The sequence below is a fragment of the Bos grunniens genome, chromosome 26 (genome assembly GCF_055505025.1).
Source record: "Bos grunniens cultivar Pamir isolate PY7600 chromosome 26, Bosgru_T2T1.0, whole genome shotgun sequence".
Lineage (NCBI taxonomy): Eukaryota > Metazoa > Chordata > Mammalia > Artiodactyla > Bovidae > Bos > Bos grunniens.
This window is the reverse complement of record NC_141190.1, coordinates 16,513,514-16,540,119: the sequence shown is the minus strand read 5'-3', so window position 1 is coordinate 16,540,119 and position 26,606 is coordinate 16,513,514. Positions and strand designations below refer to the sequence as shown.

Here is a 26,606-nt window from a genome sequence, read left to right as displayed (position 1 = left end):
CAGGAAACATGGCCCAAAGGTAGAAAATAAATCTCTGGAAACTGATCCTAAAGAAATGGAGATATTACTTATATGAACAAAGAATTTTTAAAAATGTGATAAAGATGCTTCATCAGTTCAAGAGGATGATTCATGAACAAAATGAAACTGTCAACAAAGAGACAAAACACAAAAAAGAATCATACAAGGACTTCCCTGGTAGTCCAATGGTTAAGAATCCGCCTTCACATGCAGGAGACATGGGTTCCATTCCCAGTTGGGAAACTAAGATCCCACATGCCTCAGAGTAACTGCTGCTGCTGCTAAGTCACTTCAGTCGTGTCCAACTCTATGCCACCCCATAGATGGCAGCCCCCCAGGCTTCCCCATTCCTGGGATTCTCCAGGCAAGAACACTGGAGTGGGTTGCCATTTCCTTTTCCAATGCATGAAAGTGAAGTCGCTTAGTCGTGTCCGACTCTGGCGACCCCATGGACTGCAGCCTACAAGGCTCCTCCGTCCATGGGATTTTCCAGGAGAGAGTACTGGAGTGGGGTGCCATTGCCTTCTCTGCAGAGTGACTAAGCCCATGCTAATATTATTTAATCAGAATATCAAAAGGGAAAACTATGAAAAAGAATGAAGAAATCCTAAGGAACTTACAGAACACCAATAATTACATCAATATGCATATTGTGGGGAAGAGAGATAGAAAGGGACAAAAAGCTTATTTGAAGAAATAGTGGCAAAAACTTGCCATATCAGGGGGAACACTGACACTCAGATTCTAGAAGGCCAACACACTCTAACTAGGATGAACAAAATAATCCACATTGAAATACATTATAATCAAATTGTCAAAAGTCAAAGATAAAGAGACGAGTGTGATAACAGCAAGGAAATAGTGATTTGTCTCTTACAACAGAAGCATCATACAACTAACAACAGGCTTCTAAGCAGAGGTGTTGCAGGCCAGAAATGAGTGGGATGATAAAGCAAAAAGAAGAAAAAAATGTCAACCAAGAAAACTCTTAACATATCTGGCAAAACAATTCTCCAAAAAAGGACAAAAAAAAGCTGAAGGTGTTCATCACCACTAGACATGTCTTACAAGAAAGGCTAAAACGTGTCATTAAAGTTGAAACAATAGGGCACTGAGCAGAAACACAAAGGCACAAAGGTATAAAGCTTGCTGATATAGGTAAATATATAGACGAATCCAGAATACCACATAATGTAGAGGTGGTGCATAAACCACCACTACCTCTAGTATAGAAATTCAAAGATAAACTGACAAAACTTTACCTAGATTACCTAAAAAAAGAGAGGGGAGGTGGGGCAGGGACTTCTCTGGCAGTCCAGTGGTTGAGACTGCATTTCCAATACAGGGGGCATGTGTTTGATCCCTGGTCAGGGAACAAAGATCCCACATGCCATGCAGCCAAAACACAACAAATAAATAAATGAATGAAAAGGTGTACAAGAAAATCTCAATCAAAATAACAAATGCTATCTAAAATTTTTTAATTAAAAAAGAGAAAATTCAAATGAAAAACAATCAGAAGTGAAGATGAGACATTACAATTGATACCACAAAAATACAAAAAATGTTGAAGCAAGTACTATGACATCAACAAATTGTATAGCATAGAAGAAATGGATAGACAAGCTGTTAGGACTGAATCATGAAGAAACAGAAAATCTCACAAACCAAAAATAATAAGGTTGTCAAATCAGTAATCAAAACCCAACAACAAAAAAAGCCTAGAACCAGATGATTTCACTGGTGAATTCCACAAACATTTAAGTATTAGAAACATTGCCAATCGTTCTCAAACTCTTTTGAACATATGCAAATTTATCAATGCAATATATCACATTATTAAAATGAAAAGCAAAAATCAACACAATAGATGTAGAAAAAGCATTTGACAAAATTAGAAATTCTTTCTTGATAAAAACACTTCTATATTACTCAACATAATAAAGTGATATATGACAAACCTACAGTTAACATCATACTCAAAGGTGACAGTCTGAAAGCTTTTCCTCTAGGATCAGGAAAAATATAAGATTGCCCCCTCTTAACACTCCTATTCAACATAGTACTGGGGGTCCAGGCCAGAGCTATCTCTCCGTAAAAAGAAATAAAATGTGTCCAAAGGAAAAGGAAGAAGTAAAAACTGTCTGCTTGCACATCTTACAATCTTATGTATGTAAAGCCCTAAAGTTCTACTAAAAGCTTAGAACTAATCAGTGAATTCAGTAAAGTTGCAGGATATGAAGTCAACAGAAAAAATGAGACATTACAACTGAAAGTGATCTATGACAACCCCCCAGCTAACATTGTACTCAAAGGTGACAGATCAAAAGCTTTTCCTATAGGATCAGGAACAATAAGAATGCCACTCTTACCACTCCTATTCAATATAGTACTGGAATCCTAGCCCCAGCAGTCTCTCAGTGGCAACCCACTCCAGTATTCTTGCTTGGAAAATTCCATGGAAGAAAAGACTGATCGGCTACAGACCCTAGGGTTGTAGAGTTAGACACGACTGAGCATGCATACACACACAAAGGAAAAGAAAGAAGCACAAAAGTCTTCCTGCACATGCTATGATCTTATATATGGAAAACCCTGAAGACCCTACTAAAAACTGTTAGAACTAATCAGTGAATTCAGTAAAGTTGCAGGATATGAAGTCAACATAAAAAATGATTTGCACTTTTGTACATTAAAAACAGTCTGAAAAAGAAATAAAGAAAACAATCCCATTTTTCTCACAATAAAATGATTAAATGCTTAGGAATAAATTTAACCAATGAAGTAAAAGTGTTATACTGATCTCTCAAAGACACTGATGAAAATAATTAAATAAGGCATGAATAGCTATTTAGTGTCCATGAATCAGAAGTATTAATACTATTATTATGTCCATAATATCCAAAGCAGTCTGTAGATTCATTGTAATTCTACCAAATTCTATCAAATTCTAATGGCATTTCTTACAGAAATACAAAAAAATCATTCTAAAAATCCACATGTATTTTTAGAAAAAAAAATCCAAATATTAGAAATTTTAGGAAAAAAATTAGAAATTTTAGAAAAAAAAATCCAAATATTAGAAAAGACCCCAAATACCCAAAGAAGTCCCAAGAAGAATGAAAAATGCTTGAACACATTAAAATTTCTGATTTCAAACCATATTACAAAGCTAAGATATCAAGAGAATATTGTACTGGCATAAAAACAAACACATAAACCAATGCAACAGAATTCAGAGCCCAGCAATAAACCCGTACGTATATTATCAACTAATATTTGACAAGGAAGCCAAGAATACTCAATGGAGAAGGATAGTCTCTTCAATAAATAGTGTTAGGAAAACTACAAATTCACATGCAAAAGAATGAAACAGGACCCCATCTTTACCAATCATAAAAGTTAACTTTAAGTGGATTAGAGACTTCAATGGAAGACCTGAAAGCATAAAACCTCTAGAATTAAACTTAGAGAAAACACTCCTTGAGAACGGTTTTGGCAATGTGATTTTTTAAAATGTGACACCAAAAGGACAAGCAATAAAATCAAAAGTAAACTAATGGGACTACATCAAAGTAAAAAGCTTTTCTGCACAGCAAAATAAGTAAGAAAGGAAACCTACAAAATGTGAGAAAATTTTTGCAAACCATATTTCTTTTTTTTTTTTTAATTATCAAACTTTAATTGATAGACTAATTTTACAGGATAAACAATAATAAGACAGCTAGTCAAGGTTACACTTTAAAAAAAAAAATTTTCCAGCAGCGCAAATCTAATAGACTAAATACGTTCATCTCCTCCCAAACAGGCATTTGATTAAAAACAAAAACCAGAACAGAGCGTACACCACAAGGAGAACATGGTACTTACGTACATTGTCAAATAAATCAGCAGAACTCTTTAGGAAAGAAAAAGAGATTCTTAGAAATTCATAAAGCAGTAGAACCACCCAGCCTGGCAGGTCAACTGACCAGATGTGACACACACTGGAGGGCTCCTGACCACCTGCGACTTCAGAAAGGCCACCAGGCCCCGCGAAGAAGGGAACAGGTGCCAGTCCTAACTGGAGATGACTTGATCACAAAGCCTGAAGACAAAAGGACTATCCTTCCCAAGACAACAGGCCAGGAGAGAAAGAAGCGCCCTCAGAGGACAGGGTGGAAAGCAAGCCGCCCTTGGCACACAGGGTCCTGCCTCTGGCAAAGAGGGCGGGCCAAGTGTGAGTGCCCAGGACCGTTCCTCCAGGCACCTGGTGGAAGGGAGAGGAAGAAGCAAGGCAGCCCCTTCCAGCTGAGATCCGGCAACTGAGTGGCGAAGGGCGTCTCCCTGGCCCTCGTCATGGAAAGCAGGAGCCTACGGAGGCCTCACCTGGCCCACCATGTCTGCGATACAGCAAAGTGCACCCTTAGCTCAGCTTGACTTTCTTTTTAAAAAGAGCTGACGCTACTTGCAAAAGGCCCATCATGGATTAAAACAATACCAAATAGTTGAATACTGAATACCAAAGAGTCGGAGCAAGTCTCGAGACCATCTCTCTCAGTTTTCTGAAAAGGCTGACTGAAACAGAGCTGAGAGCAGGGATACCTCGTCACTAGTCTGCCAAGTGGCGGAGGGGAGGGAAGGAAAGGCTTGTTGTCCTGCGAAAGGGCTGCCAGCTCCACGAGAGAAGGCAGCCTCACCCCCCTGTCCACCCTCAGAGCCCCTCGAGGGGTCCTGCCCCCTCCCCAGCGAGGACTCCGCGTGGAAAGAAGCCTGAAGGAGAATGAACACTGTGATGCTACCGAAGGGGAAGGAGTGTCTGAATTTGCTAACACAGATTTAGTCAGTACATCCTGGACCATAAGAAGATGACGAAGAGCCCGCTCACGGGCCAAGTGACAGACTAGTGAGCGCTGCTGGGACCCAGGCGCGGCTTCTCTGCTCGCCGGGGCTTCCTGCAAGGGCTCCACATGGATGGGGCGGCCAGAGCCCAAGATCGGGCCAGCACTGTTCGTGGGCTCTGGAAAGCAACGCTCGAACAGGTCCGTACGAAAAGATGTCATTTACAGTATTTATATAGAAGATCTCCAAGTAAGGAAAAAAGCACCATTTTTACTTCAAATAAAAAGGCTCACACAGGCTTTGGTCCTGTTTTGAGACGACACCGGCCTGAGCGAGAAGCGGTTTGGCCCTTGGGGAGCAGGGAGTCGGTACGCATGCTGTCACTGGGAGGAAGGGGCATCAGGTGGCAGGGATGGGCGGGGGGCAGCCGCCCGAGCAGGGCGAAGGGGGAACCTGGTGGGAAGGGCCTTGGGGAGCAGCCCCACAAAACGGGGACAGGATGCCTGCTTCAAGAGCGGGCGTGTGGCACTGTCTGGACAAGCCTCTGGGACAGGCAGGCTGGCCAACAGAAAGAGCAGCATTCAAACCGCGCCGCCACTCTGCGAGCACGCGAGGCCTGTCAACTGCAGAGCAAGGCTTCCACGAGCAGCAAAGACATGCTCTTTCCTCCAAGGACTGTGGACTGACAAGGACAGAAGAGCTACAGGTACTGCGCCTTTTGCAAGGGGTGGAAAACAGGCCATCTCCTGGATGCTACACTTCCCAGACGAACTTGTACCCCCCAGAAAAGCAAGAGGAGTTTCCTGCCTAGATCCGTAACCTGGCATGGACAACACCACGAAAAGCAAGAGTTGGTCTGGATGGGCTGGATTCTTGAACTACGGACCACAGCTTTCTTATCCATTCATCTGCTGATGGACATCTAGGTTGTTTCCATGTCCTGGCTATTATAAACAGTGCTGCGATGAACATTGGGGTACACGTGTCTCTTTCAATTCTGGTTTCCTCAGTGTGTATGCCCAGCAGTGGGATTGCTGGATCATAAGGCAGTTCTATTTCCAGTTTTTTAAGGAATCTCCACACTGTTCTCCATAGTGGCTGTACTAATTTGCATTCCCACCAACAGTGTAAGAGGGTTCCCTTTTCTCCACACCCTCTCCAGCATTTATTATTTGTAGACTTTTGGATCGCAGCCATTCTGACTGGTGTGAAATGGTATCTCATAGTGGTTTTGATTTGCATTTCTCTGATAATGAGTGATGTTGAGCATCTTTTCATGTGTTTGTTAGCCATCTGTATGTCTTCTTTGGAGAAATGTCTATTTAGATCCTTGGCCCACTTTTTGATTGGGTCATTTATTTTTCTAGAGTTGAGCTGTAGGAGTTGCTTGTATATTTTTGAGATTAGTTGTTTGTCGGTTGCTTCATTTGCTATTATTTTCTCCCATTCTGAAGGCTGTCTTTTCACCTTGCTAATAGTTTCCTTTGATGTGCAGAAGCTTTTAAGTTTAATTAGGTCCCATTTGTTTATTTTTGCTTTTATTTCCAATATTCTGGGAGGTGGGTCATAGAGGATCCTGCTGTGATGTATGTCAGAGAGTGTTTTGCCTATGTTCTCCTCTAGGAGTTTTATAGTTTCTGGTCTTACGTTGAGATCTTTAATCCATTTTGAGTTTATTTTTGTGTATGGTGTTAGAAAGTGTTCTAGTTTCATTCTTTTACAAGTGGTTGACCAGATTTCCCAGCACCACTTGTTAAAGAGATTGTCTTTAATCCATTGTATATTCTTGCCTCCTTTGTCAAAGATAAGGTGTCCATATGTGCGTGGATTTATCTCTGGGCTTTCTATTTTGTTCCATTGATCTATATTTCTGTCTTTGTGCCAGTACCATACTGTCTTGATAACTGTGGCTTTGTAGTAGAGCCTGAAGTCAGGTAGGTTGATTCCTCCAGTTCCATTTTTCTTTCTCAAGATCGCTTTGGCTATTCGAGGTTTTTTGTATTTCCATACAAATTGTGAAATTATTTGTTCTAGCTCTGTGAAGAATACTGTTGGTAGCTTGATAGGGATTGCATTGAATCTATAAATTGCTTTGGGTAGTATACTCATTTTCACTATATTGATTCTTCCAATCCATGAACATGGTATATTTCTCCATCTATTAGTGTCCTCTTTGATTTCTTTCACCAGTGTTTTATAGTTTTCTATATATAGGTCTTTAGTTTCTTTAGGTAGATATATTCCTAAGTATTTTATTCTTTTCGTTGCAATGGTGAATGGAATTGTTTCCTTAATTTCTCTTTCTGTTTTCTCATTATTAGTGTATAGGAATGCAAGGGATTTCTGTGTGTTGATTTTATATCCTGCAACTTTACTATAATCATTGATTAGTTCTAGTAATTTTCTGGTGGAGTCTTTAGGGTTTTCTATGTAGAGGATCATGTCATCTGCAAATAGTGAGAGTTTTACTTCTTCTTTTCCCATTTGGATTCCTTTTATTTCTTTTTCTGCTCTGATTGCTGTGGCCAAAACTTCCAAAACTATGTTGAATAGTAATGGTGAAAGTGGGCACCCTTGTCTTGTTCCTGACTTTAGAGGAAATGCTTTCAATTTTTCACCATTGAGGATAATGTTTGCTGTAGGTTTGTCGTATATAGCTTTTATTATGTTGAGGTATGTTCCTTCTATTCCTGCTTTCTGGAGAGTTTTTATCATAAATGGGTGTTTAATTTTGTCAAAGGCTTTCTCTGCATCTATTGAGATAATCATATGGTTTTTGTTTTTCAATTTGTTAATGTGGTGTATTACATTGATTGATTTGCAGATATTGAAGAATCCTTGCATCCCTGGGATAAAGCCCACTTGGTCATGGTGTATGATCTTTTTAATGTGTTGTTGGATTCTGATTGCTAGAATTTTGTTTAGGGTTTTTGCATCTATGTTCATCAGTGATATTGGCCTGTAGTTTTCTTTTTTTGTGGGATCTTTGTCAGGTTTTGGTATTAGGGTGATGGTGGCCTCATAGAATGAGTTTGGAAGTTTACCTTCCTCTGCAATTTTCTGGAAGAGTTTGAGCAGGATAGGTGTTAGCTCTTCTCTAAATTTTTGGTAGAATTCAGCTGTGAAGCCGTCTGGACCTGGGCTTTTGTTTGCTGGAAGATTTTTGATTACAGTTTCAATTTCCGTGCTTGTGATGGGTCTGTTAAGGTTTTCTATTTCTTCCTGGTTGAGTTTTGGAAAGTTGTACTTTTCTAAGAATTTGTCCATTTCTTCCTCGTTGTCCATTTTATTGGCATATAATTGTTGATAATAGTCTCTTATGATCCTTTGTATTTCTGTATTGTCTGTTGTGATCTCTCCATTTTCGTTTCTAATTTTATTGATTTGATTTTTCTCCCTTTGTTTCTTGATGAGTCTGGCTAATGGTTTATCAATTTTATTTATCCTTTCAAAGAACCAGCTTTTGGCTTTGTTGATTTTTGCTATGGTCTCTTTTGTTTCTTTTGCATTTATTTCTGCTCTAATTTTTAAGATTTCTTTCCTTCTACTAACCCTGGGATTCTTCATTTCTTCCTTTTCTAGTTGCTTTAGGTGTAGAGTTAGGTTATTTATTTGACTTTTTTCTTGTTTCTTGAGGTGTGCCTGTATTGCTATGAACTTTCCCCTTAGGACTGCTTTTACTGTGTCCCACAGGTTTTGGGTTGTTGTGTTTTCATTTTCATTCGTTTCTATGCAAATTTTGATTTCTTTTTTGATTTCTTTTTTGATTTCTTCTGTGATTTGTTGGTTATTCAGCAGGGTGTTGTTCATCCTCCATATGTTGGAATTTTTAATAGTTTTTCTCCTGTAATTGAGATCTAATCTTACTGCATTGTGGTCAGAAAAGATGCTTGGAATGATTTCTATTTTTTTGAATTTACCAAGGCTAGCTTTATGGCCCAGGATGTGATCTATCCTGGAGAAGGTTCCATGTGCGCTTGAGAAAAAGGTGAAGTTCATTGTTTTGGGATGAAATGTCCTATAGATATCAATTAGGTCTAACTGGTCTATTGTATCCTTTAAAGTTTGTGTTTCCTTGTTAATTTTCTGTTTAGTTGATCTATCCATAGGTGTGAGTGGGGTATTAAAGTCTCCCACTATTATTGTGTTATTGTTAATTTCTCCTTTCATACTTGTTAGCATTTGTCTTACATACTGCGGTGCTCCTGTGTTGGATGCATATATATTTATAATTGTTATATCTTCTTCTTGGATTGATCCTTTGATCATTATGTAGTGACCTTCTTTGTCTCTTTTCACAGCCTTTGTTTTAAAGTCTATTTTATCTGATATGAGTATTGCTACTCCTGCTTTCTTTTGGTCCCTATTTGCATGGAAAATCTTTTTCCAGCCCTTCACTTTCAGTCTGTATGTGTCCCCTGTTTTGAGGTGGGTCTCCTGTAGACAACATATGTAGGGGTCTTGTTTTTGTATCCATTCAGCCAGTCTTTGTCTTTTGGTTGGGGCATTCAACCCATTTACGTTTAAGGTAATTACTGATAAGTATGATCCCTTAGCCATTTACTTTATTGTTTGGGGTTCGAATTTATACACCATTTTTGTGTTTCCTGTCTAGAGAATATCCTTTAGTATTTGTTGGAGAGCTGGTTTAGTGGTGCAGAATTCTCTCAGCTTTTGCTTGTCTGAGAAGCTTTTGATTTCTCCTTCATACTTGAATGAAATCCTTGCTGGGTACAATAATCTGGGCTGTAGGTTATTTTCTTTCATCATTTTAAGTATGTCTTGCCATTCCCTCCTGGCTTGAAGAGTTTCTATAGAAAGATCAGCTGTTATCCTTATGGGAATTCCCTTGTGTGTTATTTGTTGTTTTTCCCTTGCTGCTTTTAATATTTGTTCTTTGTGTTTGATCTTTGTTAATTTGATTAATATGTGTCTTGGGGTGTTTCGCCTTGGGTTTATCCTGTTTGGGATTCTCTGGGTTTCTTGGACTTGGGTGATTATTTCCTTCCCCAGTTTAGGGAAGTTTTCAACTATTATCTCCTCAAGTATTTTCTCATGGTCTTTCTTTTTGTCTTCTTCTTCTGGAACCCCTATGATTCGAATGTTGTAGCGTTTAATATTGTCCTGGAGGTCTCTGAGATTGTCCTCATTTCTTTTAATTCGTTTTTCTTTTATTCTCTCTGATTCATTTATTTCTACCATTCTATCTTCTAATTCACTAATCCTATCTTCTGCCTCTGTTATTCTACTATTTGTTGCCTCCAGAGTGTTTTTAATTTCATTTATTGCATTATTCATTATATATTGACTCTTTTTTATTTCTTCTAGGTCCTTGTTAAACCTTTCTTGCATCTTCTCAATCCTTGTCTCCAAGCTATTTATCTGTGATTCCATTTTAATTTCAAGATTTTGGATCAATTTCACTATCATTATTCGGAATTCTTTATCAGATAGATTCCCTATCTCTTCCTCTTTTGTTTGGTTTGGTGGGCATTTATCCTGTTCCTTTATCTGCTGGCTATTCCTCTGTCTCTTCATCTTGTTTAAATTGCTGAGTTTGGGGTGTCCTTTCTGTATTCTGGCAGTTTGTGGAGTTCTCTTTATTGTGGCTTTTCCTCGCTGTGTGTGGGTTTGTACAGGTGGCTTGTCAAGGTTTCCTGGTTAGGGAAGCTTGTGTCGGTGTTCTGATGGGTGGAGCTGTATTTCTTCTCTTTGTGCAGTTGCGCTGTGGGGAGGGAGGGAGGGATGCTGCAAACAAATAACACTGGCATGCGCTCGCAGTGCCTCAGCCACACTGGGTCTGCCCCCGCTCACGGCGCGTGTAGCCTCCCTGCCCACACTGCTCAGGCTCTAGGTTGTTCCACCGGGAACAATCCGAGGCTGGCCCTGGGTTGCATATACCTCCCAGGTCCAAGCCGCTCAGGTTCAGGCACTCGGGTAGTCCTCAGAGGCGCAGACTCAGTTGGGCCTGAGTTTTGTGCTCTTCCCAGGTCCGAGCAGCTCAAGTGATGAGGTGTTTGGCGAGCGCCAATGCTGCGACTTATCGCCTCCCCGCCACTGGGTTATCTGGGTGTAAAACCGGCGCACCTTCTCAGGCAGATGTTAACCGTCCAGACCCCCAAAAAGTTTTAGTTAGCAAAGAAGCCTGCTTACAGTTTTATAGATAATGTCTCTCTGGGGCTGCGATTGCCCCCTTCTGGCTCTGGCTGCCTGTCACCGGAGGGGGAAGGTCTGCAGCCGGCTATCTCTGTTCAATTATTTGTTCCGTGCGTGGGCCTGGCGGTGTCTTAGGTTGGGGCTGGCTTTTCGCGTGGTAGATATCCCACAGTCTGGTTTGCTAGCCCAAATTATTTTGCTCAGATAGTGCTCAGGGTATTCAGGCCAGATTCTTACTCTAAGCGATGCAGCCCGCGCTGCGCCTCCCTGCCCAGCCCCCGGTTGCTAATGGCGCGTGCAGGCGTCTGCGCTGCTTCTCCGCTGGGGGAGTTACCGTAGGACTCTCAATCTTCGAGTTTTAATTGTTTATTTATTTTTTCTTCCTGTTATGTTGCCCTCTGTGCTTCCAAAGCTCGGCACAGATTCGGCAGTGAGAAGGTTTCCTGGTGTTTGGAAACCTCTCTCTTTTTAAGACTCCCTTCCCGGGACGGAACTCCGTCCCTCCCTCTTTTGTCTCTTTTTTTGTCTTTTATATTTTTTCCTACCTCCTTTCGAAGAGTTGGATTGCTTTTCTGGGTGCCTGATGTCCTCTGCCGGCATTCAGAAGTTGTTTTGTGGAATTTACTAGACGTTTAAATGCTCTTTTGATGAATTTGTGGGGGAGAAAGTGTTCTCCCCGTCTACTCCTCCGCCATCTTCGCAAACCATATTTCTTATAAGGGGTTAGTATCCAAAATATGTAGAGAACTCATACAACGCAATAAAAAGAAAAGCAACCTGGTTAAAAGTGGGCAGAGGAACTGAACAGACATCTGTCAAAAGACATGTAAATGGCCAACAAGTGCATAAATGCTCTCAACATTACCATTTGTCTGGAAAATGGAGATTAAAACCACAAAACACACGTTAGAATGGCTGCCATCAAAAGTCAAGAAATAACAAGAGTTGACTGGGATGTGGAGAAAAGGGAACACTTAAACACTATTGGCAATGGCACCCCACTCCAGTACTCTTGCCTGGAAAAGCCCATGGACAGAGGAGCCTGGTACACTGCAGTCCATGGAGTCGCTAAGAGTCAGACACGACTGAGTGACTTCACTTTCACTTTTCACTTTCATGCATTGGGGAAGGAAATGGCAACCCACTCCAGTGTTCTTGCCTGGAGAATCCCAGGGACGGGGGAGCCTGGTGGGCTGCCGTCTATGGGGTCGCACAGAGTTGGACACGACTGAAGTGACTTAGCAGCAAACACTATTGGAGTGAATGTAAACTTCTATAGTCACTATGTAAAACAGTGTGGAGGTTCTTCTATATATTAAAAATAGAACCACCATATGATCCAGCACTGCTCCTTCTGAATGAAATGAAAGCAGAATATCATAGAGGTTTCTATACCTCATGTTTATTGCAGCATTATTTACAGTATCTAAGATATGGAGACAAACTGAGTCTCCATCAACTGTTGAATGGATAAAGTAAAAATAAATATACACACAAAGAGTTGACCCTTGAACAACATGGGGATGGAGCACTGACCCGCATCCCACGTGGCCACAATTCAAAGTCCATGCACAATTTTACAGTTGGCCTTCCATATCTGCAGTTGCATGTTCCAGAATCCAACCAAGCATGAATCATGTGGTACTGTAGCAAGTACTTACTGGTAAATAAACACATATCAGTAGACCAATGAGTTCAAACCCATGTTGTTCAAGTGTCTACTGTATATACATCACTTTAAATGCAGCACTTGAGTGATATATACATACACACACACAATGGAATACTATTCATCCATGAGAAGAAGTAAATCCTTGTATTTGCTACCACTGAATGGATAGTGAGCATATTATACTGAGTGAAATAAGACAGACAAGACAAATGCTATATGAAATCACTTATATGTGGAATGTAAAAAAAAGAAAAACTAACTCATAGAAACAGAGTAGAAGGATGGTTTCTATGGGGCAGGAGGTTGGGGAAATAAGGAGATGTTGCTCAAAGAGTACAGATTTCCAGTTAGAAAATGAATCAGTTCTGGGGAATCTAATGCACAACAATATTAATAGGATTAACATAGCCATATTCAGTTCAGTTCAGTTCAGTTCAGTCACTCAGTCGTGTCCGACTCTTTGTGACCCCATGAATCGCAGCATGCCAGGCCTCCCTGTCCATCACCAACTCCCGGAGTTCACTCAAACTTACGTCCATTGAGTCGGTGATGCCACCCAGCCATCTCATCCTCTGTCATCCCCTTTTCCTCCTGCCCCCAATCCCTCCCAGCATCAGAGTCTTTTCCAATGAGTCAACTCTTCGCATGAGGTGGCCAAAGTACTGGAGTTTCAGCTTTAGCATCATTCCTTCCAAAGAACACCCAGGGCTGACCTCCTTTAGAATGGACTGGTTGGATCTCCTTGCAGTCCAAGGGACTCTCAAGAGTCTTATCCAATACCACAGTTCAAAAGCATCAATTCTATATATCTAAAAATTGCTGAGAAATTAGATTTTACATGTTTTCTCAAGAAAGGTAATTATGGGACTTTGATGGAGGTGCTAGACAATGCTATGGTAGTAATCTATTTCAATATATGAGTATATAAAATCAACATATTGTATACTTTAAACTTACACAGTATCAATTACATCTCAATGAACCTGGGGGAAAATATTGAGTGTAGACCACATCCATTCAGGAAGTTGATTTTTTAAAAATCTGGATATGTAGGTGTAGTTACAGCTACCAAGTAGGGAAAATGTATGGTTCAGTAGAAAACTATGCACTATCTATATAGCTCACTGTTTTGTAATTCTATGGGAGATATTTTGCAACTTTTTCAATTTTCAACAATAGTGACACAAAATAATTCTTGTCTCTAGACATACAAACTCTGTTCTATAGAGATTCATTTGACTTTCCTAGCTAGTTTTGTCTTCATTTGCACATCCATATCAACATTTTTTCACTCTAAATTTGTACTTTTCCACCCTTGTCCTATAACCTGGTTGGAACACTCTGTTACTACTTGTTGTAACTTATTTCCTCATTAATGAGTTATACAATATTTTTAACTTGTGTTCATTTAAAAAAATAAAGAAGATTGGTCAATAGGTATGTAAGACGATGCTGACATCACTAATCATTAAGTTTTGTGCTGGCCTCAGCTTATCAATAACCAATGGTGTGGTTGGACCAGCCCTTGTGCTCATATTTTGACTGTGGAGGCTCCTCAAAAAACAGAAATATTCAATACAATTACTATACTACCCAGAAGTCCCACTTATGAGTTTTTATTCAAAAGAACTGAACTTATTTGGGATCTCAAATAGATATAGCCATGGAGTGAAAGAACCTAAATATCCCTCAATAATTAGCAAAAAAGAAAATATGTAAATACACACTGGAGTACTATTCAGTCATAAACGTGAAAGAAATCTTGTCACATACTACAATATGGATGACACATGAGCATATTTTGCTAAATAGAAAAGTCAGTCGTGAAAGGATCAATGTTGCATGATTCCACTTAGATGAAGTAGCCAAAGAAGTCAAACTCACAGAAATAGAAAGTAGATTGCTGGTTAGCAGGGCCTTGGGGAAAGGGAATGGAGAGTTCAATGGGTAGAGAGTATCAGTCATGAAGGATGAAAGTTCTAGAGACCTACTGTGTGATCACAGTTAATAATACTGTCCTGCACACAATAATATGTTAATAGGATAGATCTCATGTTATATGTTGTTTGCTATAAAAATTTTTTTAAGCATTGCAAAGAAATAGTAGGGCATGGAACAAAAGGAAAATGTATACTTAGTGGTTCCTATGCCAAGCTCCTTTATATTCCAGGCTTGTAAGGTTAAAATAAAGTTTATTTTACTTTACAGGTAGAGGGTAATTTTGAAAACTTTGGGAAATTTCTTCATCTATATGTGATTCACATGAAATCTGATTTTCAGTCTTTAATTCTGAAGAAAAAAATTAAAACAGTGTAATTTGTAATACAAGCTGAAAAATCAGAGTCATTATGACAAACACTTTGTGCCTGGTAGTGGGAAGTAAATATTTACCACAAATTTGTTATCAAAATCCAATAATGATGGAGCAAAGTTTGGTAAACCAAAAACAGAGTCAAATTCTAGTTCGAGAAAACAGGGTAGAAAGGTGTTAATTAGGTTGAAATCTAGTTAAATAAAACATTTCATATTAATCACTTGGTTTGGTGTATTGTGCTGATGTGTAGCATATATTTTTTCAAAATATAAATATAGTGAGTATTGGGTAGCAAGAAATCATTGATGCTGATATCTTTAAATAGTGCTGCCTTTACAGAGAGGGCTTCCCAAGTGGAGCTAGTGATAAAGAGCCTGCCTGCCAATGCACGAGACTTAAGAGGGAGACACAGGTTCAATCCCTGGGTTGGGAAGATACCCTGGAGGAGGGGACAGCAACACACTCCAGTATTCTTGCAAGGAGAATCCTACGGATAGAAGAGCCTAGTGGGCTACAGTCCATAAGGTCACAAAGTGTCCGACATGACCAAAGGGACTTAGCATGAACTCATGCCTTTACAGAGAACTCATGATTGAGGAGAACTGCACTGAGATAGATATTCCTAATGGACTGAAATCATAGATGACAGAACTATTGACCAGAACTTCAGGCCTGGGTCCTGGAATAACTCTCAGATGTGTCTGTGAGACTGAATATAAGAATATAGTTCAATTAAGTAAACACATATGACACTTGTTTCATGCTCCATAAGGGCAGGAGGAGGTCATTCCCACCCTGTCCACTTAACAAGTATTCCCTGGTGAAATGCTCTAAAACAGACAACCACATTTGTGATATAGGAAAACCACTGCTCTCTCTTTCATGAAATGATTCAAAACTATTCTTAGTGATTTCTGATATTAAAACAGGGCTCAGGAGACACTATGAATAAATGACCTTTTGTAACCACACAGCATGTGTAATCATAGAAGTCCACACAGCAAGCATAGATACACAAAAGCCCGCTTGGTTCTCTGCTTCAAACTCTCTCTCCTCCACATGAGGGCTGACAGTCATGACCCATAGGAAAGATGTGGCCCATCCTGAAATGCTTCCAAGGGGCATCATTGGAGAGAGAGAAGACTATTAAAGATAGAGCTATAAGAGCATAGAATTGCTCACCATTGGTTTTTCTCAACTCCTCCACCAGGCAGCAGGCTTCCTCTTGAACTCGGTCCTCAATGCTCCTCTTCCCCATCCCGAAATTTCTCAGGGTCATGAGGGAGAAGCGCCGTATCTCCTTCCATGTCTTCCCATTGCTGAAAAGGATTCCTACCAGGAGGAGAAACAGAAACTAGGAGGGAGGTCCTAGGGAAGGAGAAGTAAGCTGGCACTTGGCAGGCCCCCATATGGACCAAGCTCTGCTGGAGAGCTCTTCAAATTCCTGTTTCCATTCTGCCCACTCCCATTGCCAATGCTTAACACATACCATTTACTATATTAGCTCTTTCAGCCAATGGAAACATTCCTCTTCCAGAAAACTCCTCTCTCAGATCAATCAGGGCTTCTTTCACTGCTTCATATCCATGCAAGACCACGATGGGCTTCATGCCAAAATACACAGTGAACACAGGGCCATAGACTTTTGAAAGCTGTGAAAGGAGGTACACATAATAACAAAAGAAGTCAATATTTGAAACTATATTGTGCCTGAGGCATAATGTATTATCATCCTACTATTATGCTTTCATTCTGCCACATACAGCCTAAATATTTCTGAATTATTAAATTCTGCATTAGCGTAAGTATGATGGCAATTGTTACTGTTTCCATTTCCATCTGTTATGCTAGGCAATGGCCCAAGTAACTGGTACCCAGATTACAATGAATTCTCATATCAGCACCTTCAGAAGGTGTATTTGCCTGGCTTATAAATAAGGAGTATATCATGAGAAATGCCAGGCTTGATGAAGCACGAGCTGTAATCAAGATTTTGAGGAGAAATATCAATAACCTCAGATATACAGATGACACCACCTTTATGGCAGAAAGCAAAGAGGAACTAAAGAGCCTCTTGATGAAAGTGAAAGAGGAGAGTGAAAAAATTGGCTTAAAGCTCAACATTCAGAAAACTAAGATCATGGCATTCGGTTCCATCACTTCATGGCAAATAGATGGGGAAACAATGGAAACAGTGACAGATTTTATTTTCCTGGGCTCCAAAATCACTGCAGATAGTGACTGCAGCCATGAAGTTAAAAGGAGCTTGCTCCTTGGAAGAAAAGCTATGACCAACCTAGACAGCACATTAAAAAGCAGAGACATTACTCTGATGACATAAGTCTGTCTAGTCAAAGCTACATTTTTTTCAGTAGTTATGTATGGATATGAGAGTTGGACCATAAAGAAGGCTGAGTGCTGAAGAATTGATGCTTTGAATTGTAGTGTTGGAGAAGACCCTTCAGAGTTCGTTGGGTTGCAAGGTGATCAAACCAGTCAATCCTAAATGAAATCAACCCTGAATATTCATTAGAAGGATTGATGCTGAAGCTGAAGCTCCAATGCTTTGGCCATCTGATGCGAAGAGGTGACTCATTTGAAAAGATCCTGATGCTGGAAAAGATTGAAGCCAGGGGGAGAAGGGAATGACTGAGGACAAGATGATTGGATGGCAGCACTGTCTCAATGGACATGAGTTTGAGCAATCTCCGGCAGATGGTGATGGACAGGGAAGCTTGGCATGCTACAGTCCACAGGGTCGCAAAGAGTCAGACATGACTGAGCAACTGAACAACAACAACAATAAATAAGGAAACAGGTTGTGGAATTCCATTTCCTTTCCAGTGTCCCATGGCTACTACATAGAAGATTTGAATTTGAAACTCTTATTCACTGTCTGATCCTTAAGGAGCAAGGCATCAATCCCTGAGGCCCACCTTTAAACCATCACCTAGCTGACTGCTTCAGAACCACGTGCAGTGTTCTTCCAATGGGAATTCATATTCGCTAGCCCTGATTAATACTAGAATTCCATATTTTAAAAAATGAATTCAGATAACTCTAATGCCCAACTTAGTTTGAGATCCAGTGGTGTCACTAACACAGAAAGGGAGGAAGCATCATAGAGGCAGTGTCAGGACATGCATATCTCATGGAGGAACAGCATCTTCCATCCTGCAGTATTTACCCGGTACAGATAGGACCTTCTTGCAGAATCCAAATGAGTGCTTCTGGGACCCTGACCGGTGACTTCTTTCTCTCATTCACTCATGCTTGTGCTGAATGCAGAGCTATTTCCTTAATACCAAGCACAATGCACTTCTTCAGAAAAGTTCTATTTTCATAGCCATCTGAACAATACATACAGCTTATATAGTAAAAGACTTCTGCAAGGAAATCTCTAATCACAAAAAGCTTATCATTTACTTTCAGTCCCAAATCATAGAAAATGGCTGTGAAATGAAAAAGGGAAGTAACACTTGCAGCTTTTGCCACTTCATTATTTTGATTCTATTACATGTGCAAAGACAAATATTTCTCTGCTCACAAAACACATTACTTCTTTTCTCTACTTATGACAATGACAGGCCAGAAAAGGCAACAGAAATACCAGAATTTACAGGGGATAATTTGCTGATCTGTTTTAACAGTGTGCCCAGGACTTCCCTGGTGGTCCAGTGGTTAAGATTTCACCTGCTGATGAAAGTTCAATCCCTGGTGCAGAAAGATTCCTTATGTCCAAGGGCAACTAAGCCTGTATTCCACAACTCCTGAGTCCATGTGCCCTAGGACCAATGCTCCACCACAATGAGCAGCCTGTCCGCTGCGACTAGAGAGTAGCTCCAATCTGCCACAACTAGAGAAAGCTTGTGCACAGCAAGGAAGACCCAATGCACTAAAAAATAAATAAATACAAATTAAAAAGTAAAAGAAAAAAAAAAAAACAATGTGCCCAGAGAAATATATATTATTTTTAAAACTAGGCTTAATTTACTTACCCTTTTCAAGCCACTGGAGGAGCATAAAGTCTACTTACATTGGTTAAAGATTTGCTGATGTTCTTAACATCTAACTGTAGGATGTTTCCAAGAATCGGCAGAGGAGTGGGGCCCGGCGGGAGCTTCCCTTTCCCAGAGCTCTGTTTCCAAAGTGAGAGGAGAAGCAGACAGGAGAGACAGAGCACCAGGACCACAGCCAGATCCATTGACGCCTTCTCTTCTTACTCAGACGACTGTGAGCCTGAAATCTAAGTCCCTGCTATTCAACCTGGGTCTCTCTGAGGACTAAAGATATCAGTCAATCACATCCACTTTATACTCTATTCTGAGTGGACTTTGCCACTGATAAAGATAAAATTAAAGTGTCCTTTAGTCTTGTTTTTCCTCTGTCCAGGAATGACTTTGGAGACTTTCATTTACTTGTACTGGGCTGGGATCCACATTTGATAATTAAAAAAAATGTCCACTGTGCAGTCAGGATTGAGAACCACTGAAATAAATAATTTGATACCAAAAAACAGCTCAAAACTCTGGATTCAAGTCAACGATCAGTTGCAAATTTATGACTTTGAAGACAATCAGTATATTCTATACCATTTTTATTTACTTATTACCAAATTAAACAAGTTTATTGGAGTATACTTGATTTACAAAAGTTAGTTTCAAGTATGCAGCAAAGTGAATAGGTTGTACATATACATATATCCACTTTTTTTATCCTTTAGATTATTTTCCCATATAGACAATTATAGAATATTGAGTAGACCCCCTGTGCTATATAGTAAGTTCTAGTTAGTTATCTATTTTTTTATTTTTAAATATTTTTAATCCTTTAAATTATGAAAGTATGATATCACATTTACAGGCGACTTGGAAAATATAGAACAAATTTGCGTATAGTTCCACTGTGTATTGCAATTATTTTTTTAAGTAGATAAATTAAGGTTTTTAGTTGGAGATTTTTAGTTGGAGATCAAATTCTCAAAAATTAATAAATGAATAGAAAGAAAAGTAGAAGTATACAGTAGATCTAAAAAGCACTATGAATCAATTCAACATAGTTAGATTTATACAATTTTCACACAATAGCAGGATAAAAATTCTATTCAAGTTCCCATATACTATAAACCAGGAGACAGTGGAACATATCCAGGGACATAAAACAAGGTGCAAAAATTTCATGATCTAAAGATATTGACATCATACAGAGTGTGTTCTCTTACCACTGTGGATTATGTCAGAAATCAATATCAAAAGATATTTTAAAATAGCTCACATATTTTCAAGTGCAATGTGACATTTATCAAGACAGATCTTTGACTTAGCCATTGAAAACCTTAAAAAGGTTAAAAGAAAAAGCACAGAGGGTGATTGAAGAGAAGAAAGCATCTAAATGAGAAATTAATATCAAGGATACTCTAAAAACTCTGAGTATCTGGAAATTAAATATCCACTTTTACATGATGGGTATATCTAAGAAGCAATAACAAGGAAAATTAAAAAATATTTGTAATGAAATAAAAATGAAAAGAGCATTTATCAGAATTTGCTGCATGCAGCTGAAGCAGCTCAAGGCAACTAAATACAATGTGGAATCTTGAATAAGGTATGAAAACAAACAATGGACACTAGCATAAAATTTTGTGAAATTTGAACAAAATCTGTGCTTTAGTTAATACTGTGCTGTGCTGTACTGTGCTGTGCTGAGTTTTGCTGAGTTGCTCAGTCATGTCCAAGTTGCTTTGTGATCCCATGGACTGTAGCCTACCAGGCTCCTCTCTGTCCATGGGGATTCTCTAGGTAAGAATACTGGAGTGTGTTGCCATGTCCTTCTCCAGGGGATCTTCACAATCCAGTTGTCAAACCCAGGTCTCCCACATTGCTGGCAGATTCTCTACTGTCTGAGCCACCAGGGAAGCCCAAGAATACTAGAGTGGGTAGCCTATCTCCAGGGGATCTACCCAACTCAGGAATGAACTGGGGTCTCCTGCATTGCAGGCAGAATCTTTGCCAGCTGAGCTACCAGGGAAGCCCAGTTAATACTGTACCACATGTTAATTTCCTGGTTTTTTTTATTTGTTTGTTTGGTTTTTTTACAACACAGTATCTCTTAACTATTTTTCATAATTGGATTAGAAGTTTCAAGCCTCATTTGAAATTTTTAAAAAATCACTAAGATAATAAGCTTTCTAGAGTTTCAGCAGTAATACTTGATGCCAGAATAAATGGAATTATATCAAAGGTTTGAGTGAATATAACTTAGAATTCTAGCATTCTATTCATACATAGTAAAACAAGTGGAACCAAAATGTCATATATTTTTTAGCTAAGCAAAAATTCATAAGTTTTCTAAAATATATATATTGTATTATACATATATAAATGAAACCTTTTCTGATAAAGGTTTGAGAAAGAACAACAACAAAATTGGACAGAGAAATTGGAAAACATAAACTAAATGAAATGGGAACACTGAATATGAAAGAGAAAAAGTGAAATAAACTAGATAAAAATAAAAAATTATCATATAATCCAGTTACTTTTAAATATGGCTGCTCACTAGAATCACATCTGGAACTTTGGAGAAAATAACAATACCTAAGCATTTACATTTTTCAAAAAATTCGAAGATAATTCTAATGTGCATCTGGACTTGAAAAAGTGATTATGGGTTTTTCTATTAAGTGGTAGTTTTAGTAATATAGAATTCTATTATTTTCTGTTGACCAATCATGACACAATGGTATTAAATGAACAGTAGTCACCTAATCACAATAACGAGAGATGTTTATCAGTTTTCACAATTAATAGCCAGACAAAAAGTACATAATTGCAGTTGCTAGCCATAATGGAAACATGATTAACCTAAAAGTAAAAAATAATTACATTTTGAGGGCTTAAGTAGAGTGATGTGGTAAGTGGAAATGCATACATGCATATATTTCATCTTTCATCCACCCAGACTGTCTTTAGGCTGGTGCATTTAATCCATTTACATGTAAGATTATTATCAATATATATGCTCCTATTACCATTTTCTTAATTGTTTTGAGTTTATTTTTTGTAGGTTGATCTCTTCCTTCTCTTGTGTTTCCTGTCTAGAGAAGTTCCTTTTTCATTTGTTGTAAAGCTGGTTTGGTGGTGCTGAATTCTCTTAACTTTTGCCTTTGTAAAGCTTTTGATTTCACCTTTAAATCTGAATGACAGACTTGATGGGTAGAATATTCTTGGTTATATCTTCTTCCTTCTCATCACTTCGAATATATTGTGCCATTCCCTCTGGCTTGTAGAGATTCTGTTGAGAAATCAGCTGATAAACTTACAGGAGTTCCCTTGTATGCTATTTGTCATTTTTTCCCCTTGTTTTTTAAATATTTTATCTTAGTCTTTAATTTTTGTCAGTTTGATTACTATGTGTCTTGGTGTGTTCATCCTTGGGTTTATCCTGCCTGGGATTCTCTGTGCTTCCTAGACTTGGCTGAGTATTTCTTTTCCTATGCTAGGGAAGTTTTCAGCTATTATCTTTTTGAATGCTTGCTCAGATCTGTTCTCTCTCTCTTCTCTTTCTTGTTCATTGTTGAATCACTCAGTCATGTCCGACTCTTTGCAACCCCATGGACTGCAGCACTCCAGGCTTTCCTGTCCTTCACTATCTCCTGGAGTTTGCTCAAGCTCATGCCCATTGAGTTGATGATGCCATCCAACCATCTCACCTCCTCTCTCCCCCATCTTCTCCTGCCCTCAATCTTTCTGAGCATCAGGATCTTTTCCAATGAGTCAGCATCAGGTTGTCAAAGTATTGGAGATTCACCTTCATAATCAGTCCTTCCAATGAAGGACTCAGCTTCATCAGGAGACTCTTTAGTTTCTCTTTATTTCTCTCATTAAGGTGGTATCATCTGCATATCTGAGGTTATTGGTATTTCTCCCTGCAATCTCGATTCCAGCTTGTGATTCATCCAGCCCAACATTTTGAATGGCGCACTTTACATATAAGTTAAATAAGCAGGATGACAATATACAGCCTTGTCATATTCCTTTCCCAATTTTGAACCAGTCTGTTGTTCCATGTACAATTCTAACTGTTGGTTATCGACCTGCATAGAGGTTTCTCAGGAGGCAGGTAAGCTGCTCTGGTATTCCCATCTCTTTAAGAATTTTCCACAGTTAGTTGTGATACATGTGGTCAAAGGCTTTAGTGTAGTCAATGAAGCAGAAGTAGATGGTTTTCTGAAATTCCCTTGCTTTTTCTATGATCCAATGGGTATTGGCAATTTGATCTCTGGTTCCTCTGCCTTTTCTAAATCCAGTGTATACGTCTGGAAGTTGTCTGTTCACATACTGTTGAAGCTTAGCTTGGAAAATTTTGAGTATTACTTGGCTAGCATGTGAAATGAGTGCAATTGTGCAGTAGTATGAATATTCTTTGGCATTGCCTTTCTTTGGGATTGGAATGAAAACTGACCTTTTTCAGCCCTGTGACCACTGCTGCTAAGTCGCTTCAGTTGTGTCCGACTCTGTGCGACCCCAGAGATGGCAGCCCACCAGGCTCCCCCATCCCTGACCACTGCAGAACTTTCCAAATTTGCTGGCCTAGTGAGTGCAGCACTTTTACGAGCTTCATCATTTGGGATTTGAAATAGCTCAACTGGAATTTCATCACCTCCACTAGCTTTGTTCATAGTAATCCTTCCTAAGGCCCACTTAACTTCTCACTCCAGGATGTCTGGCTCTAAGTGAGTGAGCACACCATCGTTGTTGTCTGGGTCATTAAAACATTTATTGTATACTTCTTCTATGTATTCTTGCCACTTCTTAATATCTTCTGCTTATGTTAGATCCGTATCATTTCTATCCTTTATTGTGCCCATCTTTGCATGAAATGTTCCCCTGGTATCTCTAATTTTCTTGAAGAGATCTCTAGTCTTTCCCATCCTATTGTTTTCCTCTATTTCTTTGCTTTATTCATTTAGGAAGGCTTTCTTATTTCTCCTTGCTATTATTTGAAACTCTTCACTCAGATGGTTATATCTTTCCTTTCTCCTCTGCCTTTCACTTCTCTTCTTTTCTCACCGATTGGTAAGGCCTCTTCAGACAACCATTTTGCCTTGTTGCATTTTTTTCCCCTTGGGAATGGTTTTGTTCACTGCCTCCTGTACAGTGTTGCGAACCTATGTCCATAGTTTTTCAGACACTCTATCAGATCTAATCCCTTTAATATATTTGTCACTTCTGTTGTATAATTGTAAGAGATTTGATTTAGATCATATGTGAATGATCTGGTGGTTTTTATCTACTTTCTTCAATGTAAGTCTGAAGTTTGCAATAAGGAGTTCATGATCTGAGACACAGTCAGCTCCCAGTCTTGATTTTTTCTGACTGTATACAGTTTTTCCATCTTTGGTTGTGAAGAATATCATCAATCTGATTTTGGTATTGACCATCTGGTGATATCCATGTATAGAGTTTTGTTGGAAGAGAGTGTTTGCTATGACCAGTGTGTTATCTTGGCAAAACTCTGTTAACTTTTGCCTTGCTTCATTTTGTACTCCAAGACCAAACTTGCTTGTTACTCCATGTATCTCTTGACTTCCTACTTTTGCATTCCAATTCCCTATGATGTAAAGGACATAATTTTTTGGTGTTAGTTTTGGAAGGTCTTGTAGGTCTTCACAGAACCATTCAACTTCATCTTCTTCAGCATTAGTGGTTGGGGCATAGACTTGGATTACTGAGATATTGAATTGTTTGCCTTGGAAATGAACTGAGATCATTCTGTTGTTTTTGAGATTGCACCCAACTACTGCATTTCAGACTCTTTTTTTTGACTAAGGGTTACTCCTTTACTTTTAAGGGATTTTTGCTTGCAGTAGTAGATATAATGGTCATCTGAATTAAATTTGCCCATTCTTGTCCATGTTAGTTCACTGATTCCTAAAATGTCGATGTTCAGTCTTGCCATCTCTTGCTTGACCACTTCCAACTTACCTTGATTCATGGTCCTAACATTCCAGGTTCCTATGCAATACTGTTCTTTACAGCATTGGACTTTGCTTTCACCACCAGTCACATCCACAACTGGGTGTCATTTCTCTCTCTCTCTTTTTTTTTTAAATTTTATTTTATTTTTAAACTTTACATAATTGTATTAGTTTTGCCAAATATCAAAATGAATCCGCCACAGGTATACATGTGTTCCCCATCCTGAACCCTCCTCCCTCCTCCCTCCCCATACCATCCCTCTGGGTCGTCCCAGTGCACTAGCCCCAAGCATCCAGTATCGTGCATCGAACCTGGACTGGCAACTCGTTTCTTACATTATATTTTACATGTTTCAATGTCATTCTCCCAAATCTTCCCACCCTCTCCCTCTCCCACAGAGTCCATAAGACTGTTCTATACATCAGTGTCTCTTTTGCTGTCTCGTACAGGGTTATTGTTACCATCTTTCTAAATTCCATATATATGCGTTAGTATACTGTATTTATGTTTTTCCTTCTGGCTTACTTCACTCTGTATAATAGGCTCCAGTTTCATCCACCTCATTAGAACTGATTCAAATGTATTCTTTTTAATGGCTGAGTAATACTCCATTGTGTATATGTACCATAGCTTTCTTATCCATTCATCTGCTGATGGACATCTGCTTTGGCTCAGCCTCTTCATTCCTACTGGAGCTATTTCTCCCCTCTTCTCCAGTAGTATATTGGTCACCTACCAACCTGGGTTTTCATATTTCCATGTCATATCTTTTTTCCTTTTCCTTTTCATTCCTGTTCATGTGGTTCTCAAGACAAGAATGCTGAGGTGGTTTGCCATTCCCTTCTTCAGTGGACCATGTTTTGTCAGAATTCTCCACCATGACCCCATCCATCTTGGGTCACCATACATGTTACATTAAGTTCCACAAAGCTGTGATCCATGTGATCATTTTGGTTAGTTTTCTGTGATTGTGGTTTTCATTCTGTCTGCCCACTGACGGATGAGGATAAGAGGTTTGTGCAAGCTTCCTGGTGGGAGGGGCTGGCTGTGGGGAAAGCTAGGTCTGCTTTGATGGGCAGGGTCATGCTGAGTAAATCTTTAATCCAATTTCTGCTAATCAATGGGGCTGTGTTTGGCCTAGGCCAAACTATGGTAGGGGAAATGGTGACCTCCCCCAAAAGGACTTATGAAAGTATGTCCTCGGGCTTCTGCTATCAGTGCCCCTGACCCCATGCTGGCCATTGTCAACCTACAGCTCCGCTGGAGACTCCTGGACACTCACAGGCAAGTCTGACTTAGTCTCTTGTGCTGTCACTGCTCATTTCTCCTGGGTTCTAGTGTGCACAAGGTTTCGTTTATGCCCTGCAAGACTCTCTGTTTCCCCAGTCCTGTGGAAATTCCATAATCAAGTCCCACTAGTTTCAAAGTCAGGTTTCCTGGGGATTGTAAGTCCCTTTGCTGGATCCCCAGGTTGTGAAGTCTGTTGGGAGCCTAGAAATTTTGTAACACTGTAAGAACTTCTTTGGTATAATTGTTTTCCAGTTTGTGGATCACCCACCTGACAGCTCTATATTATTAATGGTGACCTCCTCCAAGAGGACTTATGCCACATGTCACACCTTCCAGGACTGCTGCTACCCTG

General features: G+C 39.4%; 1 protein-coding gene across 1 annotated transcript in view; it reads right to left on the bottom strand.

Annotated features, from left to right (window-relative positions):
* Positions 1 to 19,305, bottom strand: part of LOC147344091 (cytochrome P450 2C9-like) — a 54,747-nt gene extending 35,442 nt beyond the window's left edge. Inside the window, exons 1-3 of the mRNA XM_086378796.1 lie at positions 19,021 to 19,305; positions 16,474 to 16,636; positions 16,167 to 16,316 (exon numbers count right to left, since the gene is read on the bottom strand). Coding sequence (XP_086234922.1) covers positions 16,167 to 16,316; positions 16,474 to 16,636; positions 19,021 to 19,188 — 481 coding nt within the window. The 5' untranslated portion in view covers positions 19,189 to 19,305. The remainder of the gene's footprint in view (positions 1 to 16,166; positions 16,317 to 16,473; positions 16,637 to 19,020) is intronic.
* Positions 19,306 to 26,606: the final 7,301 nt, after the last annotated feature.